Raw genomic sequence first — 16,712 nt, 5'->3', positions numbered from 1 at the left:
GCCCCGGGGGAGCCGCAAACGCGGTGCCAACGACTGCCATCCCACCTGGCCTTTCTGCCGTGGGCAAGTGCAGGCGCCGGGTAGGAATTGCCTTGAGCTTGGAAAACGAAAGACAGGTGCTGCAGAGACGGTGTCCGGGTGACTACGGGCGCGCCTTGGTTTCTCCGCCCTGGCTCTCTCCATCTGTCTCCTGGGGATATCTGCTTTGTGTTTTACCACACTGTCATGGTAGTTCTTCTAGGCTAATGTAAAATCAGATTTATTGAGTAAAATCATTTTTAAATGATCTCTTTAAAAATTAGCTGTGTTGGGACCAGCAGTTGGCGTAATGGCTATGTCGCTGGACTCCTATGTAGTCAACCATGGTTTGAGTCCCATACCCGGTGGCTTAAACTCACGCCAGGTGCCCGTGTGTGTACCCAAGATCCCGAGAGGAGAATGGAGGAGAAGGGATTGCGGCGTGGCCATCCCCCCTGGGGGGTGATTTCTCGCTTTCTGTCTCTCTGTCTCTCTTCTGTCTTTCTGGCGAACGCAAGCGCCCTATACCAAAAACAAAACAAAACAAAACAAATAGCTGTGATGCAGCAACAGCTCAAATGCAGGGTGGGTTTGGATCCCCGGGTCAGCCTGAAAAACACTCCAGGCACACGGGCAGGGATGCCTGGGATCTTGGAGAGCGGGAGAGCTGGGGCAGGGGTGTCAAGGTGTGAGGACACTGTCCAGGGTGTTTGTCTCTCATGCATGAGGTGCTATCATAAAAAAATTTTTTTAATGCTCTTATTGGTTAGTTCAGTAGGTCTCAAACTTTTTGGTCACAAGACCTCCTTACGTTCTGAGAAATCCTTGAAGACCCCAAAAGCTTTTGTTTATCTGTGAATGTTTACAATACTCAGGGGCCACACAGTGGCGCGGCAGTACACTGTGACACTCTGCAGAGCTAATCACGTGGGAAGGCCCGGGCTCACCTCTGGAGCCCTCTCTGAGTATGCGGGGTGTGCACGCAATGCCTTGGAGCTGACCGGGAATGGACCATGGCTTCGAGACCGTCTGGGGTGTGTCCTCCTTGCGCCTCGCTGTCTCTCCTGCTCATGGAAGAAGTAAACATCCACATTCCCATCATCATCTGTTCCATATCTGGCTTAATAAGAAGCACTCGGAGTTCCATCTGCCTCTGCGTTCAGTCACACGCGTCGTTTCGTTGAGACACATAACGAAAACCCAGCCTCACAGAAATGGTGGGAAAAAGGAGTTTAACAGGCTTTTCAGTCTATTCGTCTTCCATCCTGCTCCCCAACTTGACAAGTGGTAGTTTCCTAAAAGTGAGTTGCAACATGGAATCCAAATCCCTATCAGTCAACGTTACGTCTGTGTGACATTTCAACCCACTCCTGGTTTGGCACTTTCAGCCATGGGACAGTTACTGTAACGATGTGCATTGGTCACTAGAAAAGATGAGTTCACTGAGCTACACAGACCTTCCAGATTGGTTGCACAGTATCTCAGAATAATACTCATCCACGTCACCATCAACCTCATCAGAAAAGGTACAATGTATTAAGTGTTGCACTCCTAGTGGTGGATGTAAGTTTTCCAAAATTTGAATTTTCACAAAGTTTATTACTGGGCAACAAAATATGTCCTTGAAATGACAGCCTCCCTTAGTTCATTTTCTTTCTTTCTTTCTTTCTTTCTTTCTTTCTTTCTTTCTTTCTTTCTTTCTTTCTTTCTCTCTTTTTCTTTCTTTCTTAAAAAAAAAAGAATTATTTATTTAACATTATTTGTTCATTTGTTTTAATTTGACCAGAGAGAGACAGAGAGAGACAGAGAGGAGAGGGAAAGTGAGAAAGCAAGCCACCAGGTCCAGGACTCCAACCATGGTCGGCCATGTGGGAGTTTCCAGTGCCTTAACTACCACACCACATGCTGGTCCCCCCTTAGTTCATTTTCAAGGAAATGTTTCCCTGAAGATTATTTGCCATGTCAGAATAACCACAGGTTATAGAGCTAGCAGGCTACGTAGTGGTTAAGGCGCTGGCCTCCCACAGAGTTGACCATGGTTCGTGTCCCAGACCTGGTGGCTTGAAAACCACACCGGGCACGTGTGTGTGTGTGTGTGTGTGTGTGTGTGTGTGTATGTGCCCAAATCCTGAGAGGAGAAGGGATTGCAGCTTGGCCATCCCCCAAGAGGGGCTGTCTCTCCAGGAAGTACATATGCCCTATAGCAGAAATGTCTTTTAAAAGTAAAAGAATAACCAGAGGTTGTCTATCAGCCATTCTTCCAAATAAAACTGATATCCCATGAAAACATATTGGCTAATTCCTCTCACAACTCAAAAATACTTTTCCTCAAGGCAATCGTGCTGTTTCAGTATTGCATCAGAAGTGTTCATGTGACCCTCCCATTTTATCACTGAGGATGTTAAAAAGATGCTACTCAAGAGCCAAGAGTTATGAGATGTATAGTTTTCACCACTTGATGTGGGTGTTACTGGTGTGACATCTGAGGTCTCGGGAGTCTCGCACATCACTGCTTTTGCACCATTGGTGCACATGGCAATGTAGTTTTGTTTTTGTTTTTTTTTTTGGAGAGATTTTCACTGTAGGGTGCGTGCGCTCGCCAGGCAGACAGAGAGAGACATAGAGACAGAAAGCGAGAAATCACCCCCCAGGGGGGATGGTTACGCCGCAATCCCTTTTCCTCCATTCTCCTCTCGGGATCTTGGGCACGCACACACACGCGCCCGGCGTGAGTTTTAAGCCACCGGGTCCGGGACACGAACTGCGGTCGACTACGTGGGAGTCCAGTGACATAGCCATTACGCTAACTGCTGGTTCCCAGTTTTGTTTTGTTTTTAAAGGTCAATAACACCTTTGTCAAATTATGAAAATAGCTTTGGCCTTACAGACCTGCTAAAAGGGTCTTGGGAGACCTAGAGGTCTATAAAACACACTTTGAGATCTGCCTGGTTAAGAGGAAACTAAAAAGAAAAAGTGGACAGGAATTTTTATTTTCCTAGTCATTTTACTCTCTACAGAGTAGAATTTAGGTTCATCTGGGTCTTTTTTTTTTTCCCCCAAGAATTCTTTTAATTAACTTTAATTATTTATTTTAATTTGACCAGAGAGGGACAGAGTGAGAGAGAGAGAAGAAAAGTGAAAAAGCAAGCCACCAGGTCCAGGACTCCAACCGTGGTCAGCCATATGGAAGTCCAGTGCCCTTAACCACCACACTACCTGCTGGCCCCTGGGCCTGATTTTTAAAGCTCTGCCTCAGGAGCCATGGTAAGCATAACCTGACATTTAAGCCATTTGCTGCTCGGGGTCTAAGGTGCTGGGTCCTCTCTGCGTATTATCTACTGCATCAACGGACCATACTTACACATGTGCGGAATTCAAAGATGAGTAAGATGATCCCTGCACTCAGGAGCTCCCGGGAAAAGGTACAAATGTAAAAAATGCGAGTGCCGTGAGCCGTAATGACGACATGGAGCAAAAGCTAAAATGCCAGAGGAGAGGAGCTGCGCACGTCAAATGTCAGCTTGACATAAGCGTGCATGGGGGTTGCTGGTCAGGGCAGCTGGGGACTGGGAGAGAAGGAGAGCCTGGAAAGGAAGTGTAGGCCTTTGTTTGTTTGTGTTTCCCTAAAGCTTTATACAGAGAGAATGTAGAAGTCTCGCCAGTTAGGAGAAAAGGACCCAGGATGAGCGAGCCTGCTCTAGGCATGTGGTACGGGGGAGGCTGAATGGAGAAGAGGACGGCCGTTTGGCCTTAACGCCCATCTGCACTGCTTAACTTTCACTCCGTACAGAGATTTCTTTTTTCTTTCTTTCTTTCTTTTTTTTTTTTAATAAAGAATTATTTTGGGGGGCCGGCAGGTGGTGTGGTGGTTGAGACACTGGATTTCCGCATGACCAACTGTGGTTGCAGTTCCGGTCCTGGCGGCTTGCTGTCTCACTTACCCTTTCTGTCTCTCTCTGGTCAAATTAAAATAATAACAACAACATGGAATTAAATAAATAGATAATTTTTTAAGAATTGTTTTTTTACTTAACTTCATTAATTTATGTATTTAAATTTGACCATAGAGGGACAGAGTGAGAGAAAGAGAGAGAGAGAGAGAAAGTAAGAAAGCAAGCCGCCAGGTCTAGAACTCAAACCATGGTCAACCATGTGGAATCTAGCACCCTTAACCACCACGCCACCTGCTCCTTCTCCTTCCTTCCTTCCTTCCTTCCTTCCTTCCTTCCTTCCTTCCTCTTTCTTCCTTTCTTCCTTTCTTTCTTTCTTTTTAAAAGTTTTGCCATAGCGAAGATAGTGAGAGGGAAAGTGATAAATCACTTACCCCCCTCTCCCCCAGAGATAGCCATTGCTCCATCCTTTCTCCTTCATTCTCCTCCTGTGATCTGGGGCACGTATGCACTCATGGCCAGTGTCATTTTCAGGCGGTCAGGTCCAAGACTCAAACTGCAGTTGGCCATGTTGGGGTCCAGTGTTGTAACTACTATGCCATCTGCTGGCCCCAGATTTCTTTCTTTCTTTCTTAAAGAATTATTTTATTTAACTTTATTTATTTATTTTTAATTTGGCCTGGGGAGAGCTGGGGGATCAGGGGGTGAAGAAAGCCAGAAAGCAAGCCGCCAGGTCCAGGACTCAAACTGAAGTCGGCCACATGGGAGCCCAGCGCCCTTCACCACCACGCCACCTACCGGCCCCTCTTTCTTTCTTTCTTTTAAAGCTAAATAATTCTTTTTTTTTAAAGAATTATTTTATTTTAACTTTATTTATTATCCTTTTCCACTTTGATCAGAGAGAGAGAGGCAGAGAAAGAGAGGGAAAGCGAGAAAGGAAGCCACCAGGTCCGGGACCGAAACCCTGGTTGGCCATGTGGGAGTCTAGCACCTTTAACCACCATGCCACCTGCTGGCCCCTAAGCTAAATAATTCTACAAGTGAAGAGAAGTCATTTTACCATCAAATACACCTTGTTTAAGTGTCCATGTTGGCATTATATGCGTGTGCATTTATTTTGTAAGGCTAGCATATGGCGGGAGACAAAAGCAGCAGAAAAATTCTGAACACGCCACTTAACTAGAAATTCCCAGTGGCATTTTTATAAAATGTGTTTATCACGTATTCATAAAGTTCTAAAAATCACTTTACATACCTATACAGCATACATCATGCACATACACGTATGTAACTGTAATGTCTCTTGTATGTAACTTACACACGCTCACTCAGCCTGACTTCCCGGGCCCAGCCCCAGTGTGTCCTGGTCTCCCTCACGTCGTCATCGGTCACTCTGCCTTTGTCTCGCAAGTGTCCTGTTTTGGATGCCGAATTATGAGGAGGCTTCAAAACTTTCGTGGGAATATGGAATTGAAGTACAAACTTATTTTAGGATAAAGATACTCTGAAATCCATGTATAGTTTTTTTGTAATACGCATTTCCCTGAAATTTTTTTAAGGTTTTGCCATAGGATGCATGCATTGGTAAGAGAAAGAGAGCCAGCAAGAAGGAAAGTGAGAAATCACCCCCGAGGGGGATGGCCACGCTGCAGTCCCTTCTCCTCCATCTTCCTCCTGAGATTTGGGGCACTCACACACACAGTGTGATTTTTCAAGCCACCAGGTCCAGGACTCGAACCTCAGTCAGCCATGTGGGAGTCCAACACCTTAACCATCACGCCACCTGCTGGCCTGCCATGAACTTTTTGAAGACCCTGTATGTTTGTTCACCTTCCTTATCTATCTGTGTTTATAAAACGTATTTAAATAGGGGGGTTAGGTGACACTGGTAAAACATGATACGCCGTGAAGCTGTCCTGTGTGGGAAGTTTCCACGTTCGCATCTGGAGACCTCCCCACGTACTCTGGTTATGTGTATGCCCATGATCAGGGCAGGCTGAGGCGAGGGGTGGGTCATGGCGTCACAGCCCTGCAGAGGGTGTTGTCGCTCTCTCACTCTCTCACAGAAGAAATAAATGAGTAAACTTAAAAAAAAAAATATATATATATATTATATACTTACGTAGAGCATGTGTTCACATACACATATTCACACAGGCGTTTGTGCAGACGTGTGGGTATATACATATGTATATTTATGCACTTGAAAGGTTTATTTTCCAAGCTATTTCAGCTCAAATAAGACTCAGAAAATTAGTAATATGGGTCAGAGGATGACAGTTTTAATGCAGATTTGATTTTTTTTTTTTAAGTACTGGCTCACCTAAAGTTTTCACATCTAGACTTTGCATTAACCATGTTCATGCTTACCTATTCCATCTTGGTGATACTAGGGGAGTTAACCTATTGCACAAAACTTGCTTTTTAAAGAACATTTTAGACAATTACCCGTGCATTAAATTGTCTCTCTCCTAACTTAGCTTTTCTTTTGCTATACGTGTTGTGGATTTCCCGTTGCAAGAGCTTCTAAAGCTTTTGTTGTAAATCACTCTATGAAGAAGTGTAGTAGAAAAAGTCACTCTAAAGTAATCTTTAAAAAAAAAAAAACTAAAGAATACAGTTTGGGGTGAGAATGACTCCCCGTCTCCCTCAGGAGCTTTCTGTTAAGGTTTTTGCCGTAGGGTGTGTGTGCTCATGGGAGAGACAGTGAGAGTAAAAGTGAGAAGTCACCCACCTGGGGGATGGCCACACAGTCCCTTCTCCATTCTCCTCCCAGGGTTTTGGGCATGCATGCACATGCACCCAGCATAAGTTTCAAGCCCCTGGATCTAGGACTCAAACCACTGTTGGCCATGCGAGAATTCAGCACCTGAACCACTACACCACCTGCTGAGCCCAGCTCTAGGAGCTTTTTTGTAAGTCTTCATTTTAGTGGAGGATATCATTAAAGTAAATATGCTTGATAAGATCCATGTGTCTGATATTATTTTATGTACTTTTTATTTGAGAGATTTTTGCTCTAGGGCATGTGCATTCACCAGAGACACAGAGAGTAAGTGAGAAATTACCCCCCACCCCCAGAGGGATGGCCACACCACAATCCCTTCTCCTCCATTGTCGTCTCTGGATTTGGGGAACGCATGCACAAGCGCTCAGAGTGAGACTTAAGCTGTCAGGTCCAGAACTGGAACCACGCACGGTCGACTACATGGAGTCCATTGCCCTAACCACCATGCCACCTGCTGGCCCCGTTATGTATTTTTATTAGTTGCACAAACAAAACCTGCTAAAGCGGTGATTCCCAGCCTTCCCAGCACCAGGGACCAGCCTCATGGAAGAGAATCCCTCCATGGAGATTGGTGTAGGGGTGTTGGTCCCAGGATGACCTTCATATATCCATCTCATGCCTCGTTTCCACCCCTACCCCATTTGCACTCTACAGTGAGACACACACAGCAGTGGGGTCCCCACTCCCATGAGGATCCGGTACCACTATGGATCCCACATGGAAAGGAGCCCTGGCATCAATGCCAGCAATGGGGAGCGGCTGCAAACACAGATGCAGGGCCTTTTTTATCCCCCCCCTGCCCCCCCCCCCACACACATGTACACACACTGCACAGCTGAGGGCGTGCAATGCTGGCCAACAGGCCATGGGCCAGGCAGGCCATGTTATTGAGAGACGCCACCTGGTGTAAATATTCGGGCAGAGAGCGTGCGTGTCGGGGACAGTTTCTCAGCACCATTCTTTCTTGCCAAGCAGGTGACAACCCCTGTGTTGCTCAGTCTTCCTGTTTGTCAAGAAAAGGCATTGGTTTTTATGTTAAATCTTAAGAGTTTTTAATTATTGACTTGATTTCTCAAAAACATGGTTTCAAAAACCATGTGAATCAGACAAAGCCTGTGGGGACCAGACTTGGCCTGCGTCTTTCAGTGGGTGGCCCTGGCCTGGCCCTCAGATTTAGGAAGTGTTTTTGTTGCACTAAGGATATGCAGAATACAGCTTTAGCCGAAGCACCTGTGATCCATCCACTGAACTGGATAAGGCTCTGAGGCTTTGTTTGGCAAAACGTGGTAGTTTAGAGAGCTGGGTGTTAGAATCTTTATTTTTTTAGAATTATTTACTTAACTTTATTCATTCATTTATTTATTTTAATGTATTTATTTTAATTGACTAGAGAGAGACAGAGAGAGAGAGAGAGAAGGAAAATGAGAAAAGCAAGCCACCAGGTCCAGGACTCAAACCATGGTCAGCCGTGTGGCAGTGTCCAGTGCCTTAACCACCACGCCACCTGCTGGTCCCAATAGGATCTTAAAGACTTTAAATTATTATCTTTATCAAACTTCATTGCTTTTCTAATTTGCATTTGCAGATTAGACTATTTGTGTTTTAGGTTTCTGGGTTTTGTGTTTTTTTGGGTTTTTTTTTAGGTTTCTGGGTTTTTGTGTTTGTGTGTGTGTGTGTGTGTGTGTGTGTGTGTGTGCTACAGGGCGCATATGCTCACCAGAGAGAGACAGAGAGAATAAAGAATCACCCCCTGAGGGGGATGGTCATGCCAAGATCCCTTCTCCATTGTCTCAGAATTTGGGTCACACACACACACACACACACACACACACACACGTGCCTGGCATGTTTTTCAAGCCGCCAGGTCTGGGATTGAGACTGCACAGTTGGCCATGTCCTGCCCCACTCACACGCCCTCCCCAGCCGGGCTGAGTCCTGCAAGCCTCTCACCGCCGGCCAGACCCTGCGCTTCACCGGGCGTCTTTGTTTTGCAGTGTTGGATGAACATGTGTTCTTTACCCTGGTACCCACAGCCTTTGAGAACAGAATTTCTGCTTCTTTCATGGCACTGGCTTTTACTCTCAGCTCTTGTTGATTGAAAAACACCCGAGACAAAGCCAGCCTCTGCGACGAAGTGGGAAGGAGACGTCCTTGTGTACTCTGTGCCTTTCAGTCTGGTCTCGTACGTTACTTACAACGTACATTAAGGTATAAAAATACGTAGGGGTCCCAGGCCTCACTCCAGCCATTCTAAACCCATATCTTTTTATTTTTTAAATAACTGTTTATTTATTTATTTAATTCCATTTGTTATTATTATTTTAACTTGACCAGACAGAGAAAGGAAAAGCGTGAGAGCAAGCCGCTAGGTCGGGGACTCGAACCATAGTTGGCCATGTGGGAATCCAGCACCCTAACCACCATGCCACCCGCTGGTCCCCCATTTTGAAGTTCCTCCAGTGATTTCAGTTTGTAGCTAGGTTTGGGGAACCCCGTCCCACAGCATATGCTAGGTATTCAGTTAGTCTTTGCTCAGAGGAGGAACAGGCTCCTGTTTCCCTGTAGCACTTTACCCAAGCAGTTAGCCAGTCAACGTTTGCTGAAATAATTAAAATAAAATTTTAATTTGGATGCTACTACCATCCCAGTACCACCACCGCCTCCATCCCACCTTACCTGGGGAGTGCTGCCTTCTCCTCGCAGGCTCTCTCTCTGGAGTGGATGGGCTCTTTCTCAGCGGGGCCACTAGAAGGCCCTTTCAGTCCCCTTGCTCCAGCCTCAGAGCCTTTCGACACACTCCAGCCTGATTTCTTCCTTTTCTTTCTTTCTTTTTTTTTTCTTTTTTTTAACTCAAATCTGGGGAACAGCAGTTGGTGTAATGGCTATGTCACTGGACTCCCATGTAGCTGACTGCAGTTCACATCCCAGACCCAGTGGCTTAAACTCACGCCGGGCGCGTGTGCGTGCGTGCCCAAGATCCCGAGAGGAGAATGGAGGAGAAGGGATTGTGGCGTGGTCATCCCCCCTGGGGAGTGATTTCTTGCTTTCTTGAGCACACATGCACACACACCCAGTGTGAGTTTAGCCCACTGGGTCTGGGACGCGAACTGCAGTCAACTACATGGGAGTCCAGTGACATAGTCGTTACACTAACTGCTGGTCCCCTGGTGTGAGTTTTAAGCCGCCAGGTCCAGGACTCAAACCGCAGTCGGACTATATGGGAGTCTAGTCACATAACCATCATGCCATCTGCTGGTCCCCATTTTTTTTTCTAAGAGAGATTTTTGCTAAAGGGCACGTGTGCTCGCTGGAGAGACAGAGACAGAAAGACAGACAACGAGAAATCACCCCCGAGTGGGGATGGCCACGGCACAACCCCTTCTCCTCTTACCTTCTCTTGTGATTTGGGGCATGCATGTACACATGCCCGGCGTGAGTTCTTAAAAGGCCGGATCCAAGACGAACTGAGGTCCACTACACGGGAGTCCAGCGATGTAACCACTTCGCCATCTAGTGACCCCAGTCTTCTGGCACTTCCTAAGGCCTGCCACTGGGGGCTCTGAGTATTAGTTGACTGTTTTTTTTTTTTTTCCTTTCCTAGTCTCTGAGCTCCCTGAGGGGTGACCTGACCCTGTCAAGGTCTCAGCACCTAAGTACTGTGTCTGACTGTGGGCTATACTAACATGTTTGTGAATGAGATTGGTGTAAGAATGGAGTTGTTTTTGTGTGTGAGCCAAGAAGGTAAATCAAGATGCTACTTAGTCACTATTATTTTTTAAATATTTATTTATTTATTTCAATTTGTTATTATTATTATTTTTCAATTTGATCAGAGAGAGAGAAAGGGAAACAGGGAAAGCCAGCTGCCAGATCCAGAAACTCAAACCGTGGTCCGCCATGTGGGAATCCAGCCCCTTTAACCACCATGCCCCCTGCCGGTCCCAGGAACTATTATTTTTAAAGAGTTTCTGCCACACAGTGGTAAACGTTCCCCTGGAAAGATGTCACGCTTGGATTTTTCAAAGTAATGAGGATGTTTTAAAGGCGTGCGTAATCTTACTCCTCATTGTGTATGCTGTTCTAAGTGTGTGTATGATAAGTACCAAGTATTAATGGCCGGACTTCTGCTGCCCATCTTTTTTGAACGCTCTGAGAGAAGACTCCAAATCCCGCAGAAGTGGGTGGGGCTTCATGTATTATAAATCGAAGCCAGGGTACTCCCGACTGTTGATTAGCCTGATGTGAAATCCTGCATTCCCAAAATGGGCTTCCGGAGCCTAGGGGGAAATTCACAGTGCTGTGAAATGGAGTGTTTTGGAAAAATTAATGGTTTTGAATTAGAAGGACAGTACAGATGAGTTGGTGTGAACCCAAGCCAACACAGAAGCCACCTTCTGAATCATATCGCTTGTGTTTTGTCACATCCGAGACTACCCAGTCAGGCTGAATGAAGAATGGAATAATGCGTAAGCTTACCGAGAAGCTAAGCGGGGTGAAAACGTATGCGTGAGGGGAGGGAGTAGACCTTCGCGGGGCACAGAGCAGAGATACTTCAAACAAGGCCAACGACGCATGGACAAAATATGTTACTGATCGGTGAAGAATGGGCTCCTGGGGTGTGTCCAGGGGTGACCCTTCAGAGGCACAGAGCCAGCCACAATATTCCATCTCATTTCATCCCATTTTCCTTTTTTTTGGAGAGGTTTTTTTGTTTGTTTTTGGTTTTGTTGTTGTTTTAGCTATAGCGCACGTGTCTCGCCAGAAAGACAGAGACAGAGAGACAGAAAGCAAGAAATCACCCCCTGGCGGGGGATGGCCACACCGCAATCCCTTCTACTCCATTCTCCTCTTGGGATCTTGGGCACGCATGCACATGCGCCTGGCCCGAGTTTAAGCCACCTGGACTGGGACTTGAACCACAGTTGACTATATGGGAGTCCAGCAACATAGCCATTACACCAACTGCTGGTCCCTCATTCCACTTTCATAATAGAAATAATTCCCTCCGCCCCAGAAAAGATTCATGGAAAATTGCAGTTGAAGACAGGGTCGACAAGAGTAGAAGAACTAATGTCACATAAAGAAACTGAGACAGTAGTCACACCAGAAACCCAGGCTAAGAAGGCTGTGACAGTTGATGAAAATTAGTTCTAAGCTTCCTTTTCTAAGAATTAAAGAAAAACACGGGACTGTCTTGTTCTTATTATCTGAACAGAAGAATTTGTCAGTCGAAAAGTGTCCCAACCTGCAGGACAGTTGAACAGTAACCTGGGGGAGGGAGTGAGAAAAGGGACAAACTCACACAGACACACAGAGTGGAGACAGCTCTCTCTATATATCTCACTGGGGTCCCTATGCTGCTCCTTTTAAGCAGGGCTATTTCTGTTCTCAGGAGTAGAATATATGTTTCTAAAATGGATGGAATCCTAGAAAAACATGGTAATGACCAAGCCATGCCAATCAGCTATCATCTTCATACTCTGAAAGTCTAATTGAACTAAAATACTCAAAGCAGTAACCAGAAATCACATACAAATGACAAGTTCATCACTAAATTACTAAAAGTTTAGTATTGCACTAAGTTTTTATCCTCAGCTATAAAAGTGTAAGAAGAATGTTTCAGTCTTTTCTAGGTACTACAAGCAGATGAATGCTATCTGTTTCCTACATGAAATGTTTGGGAAGAACAAATAGTTCAAGTCCAAATAATAGTTCTTCAAAGACCTCTGGGATTTAAACCAATTCCTGCAGCACATTTACTAGATTCTAATTCCTTACTCATCTGCATCCCAGTTGCCTCACAGTTTGAAATTTAATTGCAAGTGAAGAGAAGCTTCAGTCCATTTGTAGTTGGCTCAGAGACATTTTTAATAATGATTATAGACATAAACCCTATGTGGACAAGTGCTAGAGAGAGCCAGCATGTGGAACCTTCTCCAGCAACTGATATCAAAAAGTGCCTGTAGCCATAATCTCCCGAACCGCAGGATAGGCGAACAGCAACCTGGGGAAGAGAGTGAGAAAAGGGACACACACGTACACAGGCACATAGAACTCTCACAGATACACAGAGTGCAGATAAGATGAGGTGCTGATCAAGTCTTCAGTTTATTGAGGAAGAATGGCGAGTTTATATACAGGCTGGTGGGCATTGATTGGTTGCCCGAAATGCAAATAAGGTATTATAGCATGGACCAATCATTAGTGTCCCAGAAGCTGCCCTAAATGCAAATGAGGGATTCTAGTTCAACCAATTGGCGAGTGTCCCACAACTGCAAACAGGCGTCGAGCCAACGAGAGGCATGTTCTCTCTCCTGTTGCCTAGAAACCTATCCACCCCGCGGGAAGAACAGTTGGTCACATGGTTTCTGGGAAATGGTTTGCTCAGTGAGGAAGTGAAAGTGAAACCCAAAGGCTTCTAAGATGGCGGATAGCTCTTAAGATGGCTTCCGTATGCAGTGCCCTCCACAGAAAAGTACCATTTTCCTATGAGCGATTGTGAAAAAGGAATTTATCAACTGGGTCTTTGTTTGGAGGACACTAGGAGCCCGGGTGGTGGCACAGCAGTAAATCCCCTTAGTCCATGAGGCTGGTCCACATGGGGAGGCCATAGGTTCCAATACAGAGCCTGCCTGGACACACCAGGCACATGCGTGCCCCTGGCCCAGAGCTGGCTGAGACCAGGGGGATGGCGCCATCCAGACCCTATAGGGCGTGCCTGGCTCTGTCTTTCTCTCTCTGTCTTGCTAATGGAAAAAATAAGGCAATAAACTTTTATAAAAAGGATGCTAAATAATATAATGGACACAGCTTATAATGGCGGGTTTAAAAGAGAGGTTCATTGTGGCCGTCTGGTCTTTCCTTCGGAGTAAATGCAATCAGCTGACCTACTCTCTGGTGCTCGGAAGATACTGCCACTGGGTGTTGAAAACTGTCATCCAGGCCCAGCCGTGGCCGCGCACACCGGGTGTGCTGCTCAGCGAGCAGAGGCCACACGGGACTCAGGTTCGACTCTCGTCTACCCTGAAAGCCAGGCACGATGTGCACCTGTAATCCCAGCTCCCTGGGAGACTGAGGCTTTACGGTGAGACCCCGTCTGGTTTTGTTTATTTTTTAATTTGCCAGAGGGCACGTGCATGTGCTTGAGAGAGAGAGCGAGAGAGACAGAGAGAGAAAAAGCACCCACAGTGGGGGGTGCTCATGCTGCAATCTTTTTCCCGCCATTTCTCCATCTCGTTGGGATTTTGTGTTTGTATGCACGCATGCCCAATGTGATTTTTCAAGCCACGGGAGCCAGGATTCCAACCACACGGTTGGCCATGTGGTATCTGGCTCCCTTAACCATCAGGTCAGGGGGCTGGCCCAAGAGACCCTTTCTTTAAGGGGGGGGGGTATGTACGTGTTGTGTGTGTGTATCTATGTATTTTTAGATCTATCTGTAGAGACAGAGAGAATGTGACATATCTAGGGAAAAACAGGATTCTCAGACCAGAACCAGAACCACTGTGCCGTTAAGTTGCGCCGGTTTGGGAGCCTGCGTCTAGGCTTGTTAGTGTAGACTTGGACACGCCTTCGCTGGTCTCATGCTCCGTCTCCTTTCTGTTCGCCCTCCGACCTCACAGAGTCCTTTTGAGAGCGCTCATCCTCCACTTTGGCTCTAATGAAGGGGAAGTCAGACAGGGAACAGGGTGGGTCCCCACAAGGGGACCCATTTTGCACAGAGAGGCAGGGCGCCCATGGCACTTGGAGTTGGTCACAAAGACCCCGACTGTCCCCAGGGAGACCCTTCAGAGCCATATCCTCAGAACACCTCGTTCCGCTCTTGCTTCTCTGAGCAGGCGATAGCGTTTCAGTTACCCGTATCTAGGGAAAGCTCTTTTTTTTGTTTATTTTCCTGGTCCACGTATTACATTTGGGTCAGATCATCAGGGTGATTGTGGAAAATAGAGGCTAGTGGCAGCTCTAGGGTTAAATGCAGAAGCCCTGAGCCATTGATGATGAGATCTGTAACATTCCAAGAGACAGAAACTGCCCCCACCCCGGCGCGGACATGCATCCACAGCCTCAGCATGGGGAGAAGGGTTCTGGGGGGGTTCCAACTCTGACGACTGTTAGCAGTGGTCTGAGAAACAGGCTAGGGGCCGAGAAGGACCGAGCCTGCGATGCTGACTCCAAGTGTTAGAAGTAACAGAATGAAATAAAAACCTAATTTTTTTTTTTAATTTTGTTATTTAAAATTTTTACTTAATATTTTTTTTAGAGATTTTTTTGCCTTAGGTTGTGTGCACTCGCTGGAGAGAAAAAGACACAGTGAGAGAGAAAGTGAGAAATCACCTCCGAGCGGGGATGGCCATGCTGCGTCCCTTCTCCTCCATTCTCCTCCCAGCATCTTGAGCACACACACACATGTGCCTGGCATGATTTTCAGGCCTCTGGGTCCAGGACTCAAACCGTGGGCAGCCATATGGGAGTCCAGCAATGGGTCTGCTACGCCATCTGCTGGTCCCAAAATCTGAAAATTTTTTAAAAGAATTATTTAATTTTATTTATTGCCATTTTTTTCCTTGAAGTTAACAAGAGAGAGACAGAGAGAAGGAAAGTGAGAAAGCAAGCCACCAGGTCCAGGACTTGAACCACGGTCGGCCATGTGGGAGTCCAGCCCCCCTAACCACCACACCACCTGCTGGCCCTAAACCTGAATTTGTTTAAAAAATGATTTAACTTTATTTACTTATTTTAATTTGACAAGAGAGGGAGAGCGAGAGAAAGAGAGAGTGTAAGTAAGAAAGCAAGCTGCCAGGTCTGGGACTTGAACTATGGTCGGCCACGCAGGAGTCCAGCGCCCTTAACCACCATGCCACCTGCCGGCCCCAGAACCTGAATTTTTAATACCAAAAAAAAAAAAAAAAAAGTTTTTACAAAGATTAAAAATAGTCTGGGAATAAAAAAGTCACTTGCGGAAGTTCTCTGACCATTTCTCTTCTCTTGTTTCAGATGACAGTCATGTCCCTTTCCAGGGACTTCAAGGACGACTTTCACAGTGACACAGTGCTCTCCATCTTAAATGAGCAGCGCATCCGGGGCATTTTATGTGACGTCACCATCATCGTGGAAGATACCAAATTCAAAGCCCACAGCAATGTCCTGGCTGCCTCAAGCCTTTATTTCAAAAACATCTTTTGGAGCCATACCATCTGCATTTCCAGCCACGTCCTGGAGCTGGACGATCTCAAAGCTGAAGTGTTTACAGAAATCCTCAATTATATCTACAGCTCCACGGTTGTCGTCAAGAGGCAGGAAACAGTCACTGATCTCGCCGCTGCGGGGAAAAAGCTGGGGATCTCATTCTTGGAAGATCTCACGGATCGCAGCTTCTCCAATTCGCCGGGTCCCTACGTCTTCTGCATCACCGAAAAGGGAGTGGTTAAGGAAGAAAAAAATGAAAAAAGGCACGAAGAACCCGCCATCACTAACGGGCCCAGGATCACAAATGCCTTTTCCATCATCGAAACCGAAAATAGCAATAGCATGTTTTCTCCACTGGACCTGAGGGCAAGTTTCAAAAAGGTCTCCGACTCCCTGAGGACGAGTAGCCTTTGCCTGGAGAGGCCCGACGTCTGCCACGAGGCCGAGCCTGTCCGCACCCTGGCCGAGCACTCCTACGCGGTTTCTTCCATCGCCGAGGCTTACCGAAGTCAGCCCGCACACGACCGCGACAGCAGTTCGCCCGGTCAGACAGGGAAGGAGAATGGCGAAGCTCTCGCAGCAAAACCGAAAACGTGCCGAAAACCAAAGACGTCCTCCATGCCCCAGAGCTCTGATCCCACCACGGAGAACGGGCCACCCCCTCCAGTGACCAACTCCAGCTCGGAGGTGAACCAGGAACAAGGCCCACAGCCAGCTGCAGTTCTTTCTCATGCAAAATCTTCCAACAATGAAGGAGATGTCCATTTTCCCAGGGAGGCTGAAAACCTCCAACCTCCGGAAGTTCCCGGGCCACCGGCAGCCGAGGTCCC

General features: G+C 46.6%; 1 protein-coding gene across 1 annotated transcript in view; it reads left to right on the top strand.

The window, feature by feature from the left end:
- ZBTB38 (zinc finger and BTB domain containing 38) overlaps window positions 1–16,712 on the top strand; it is a 23,480-nt gene that overhangs the window by 1,282 nt on the left and 5,486 nt on the right. Inside the window, exon 2 of the mRNA XM_006162318.3 lies at window positions 15,691–16,707. Within this exon, the coding sequence (XP_006162380.1) occupies window positions 15,691–16,707 (1,017 nt within the window). The remainder of the gene's footprint in view (window positions 1–15,690; window positions 16,708–16,712) is intronic.

Source organism: Tupaia chinensis, unplaced genomic scaffold (genome assembly GCF_000334495.1).
Source record: "Tupaia chinensis unplaced genomic scaffold, TupChi_1.0 Scaffold139833_1, whole genome shotgun sequence".
Classification (NCBI taxonomy): domain Eukaryota; kingdom Metazoa; phylum Chordata; class Mammalia; order Scandentia; family Tupaiidae; genus Tupaia; species Tupaia belangeri.
This window is presented reverse-complemented; position numbering and strand designations above follow the sequence as displayed.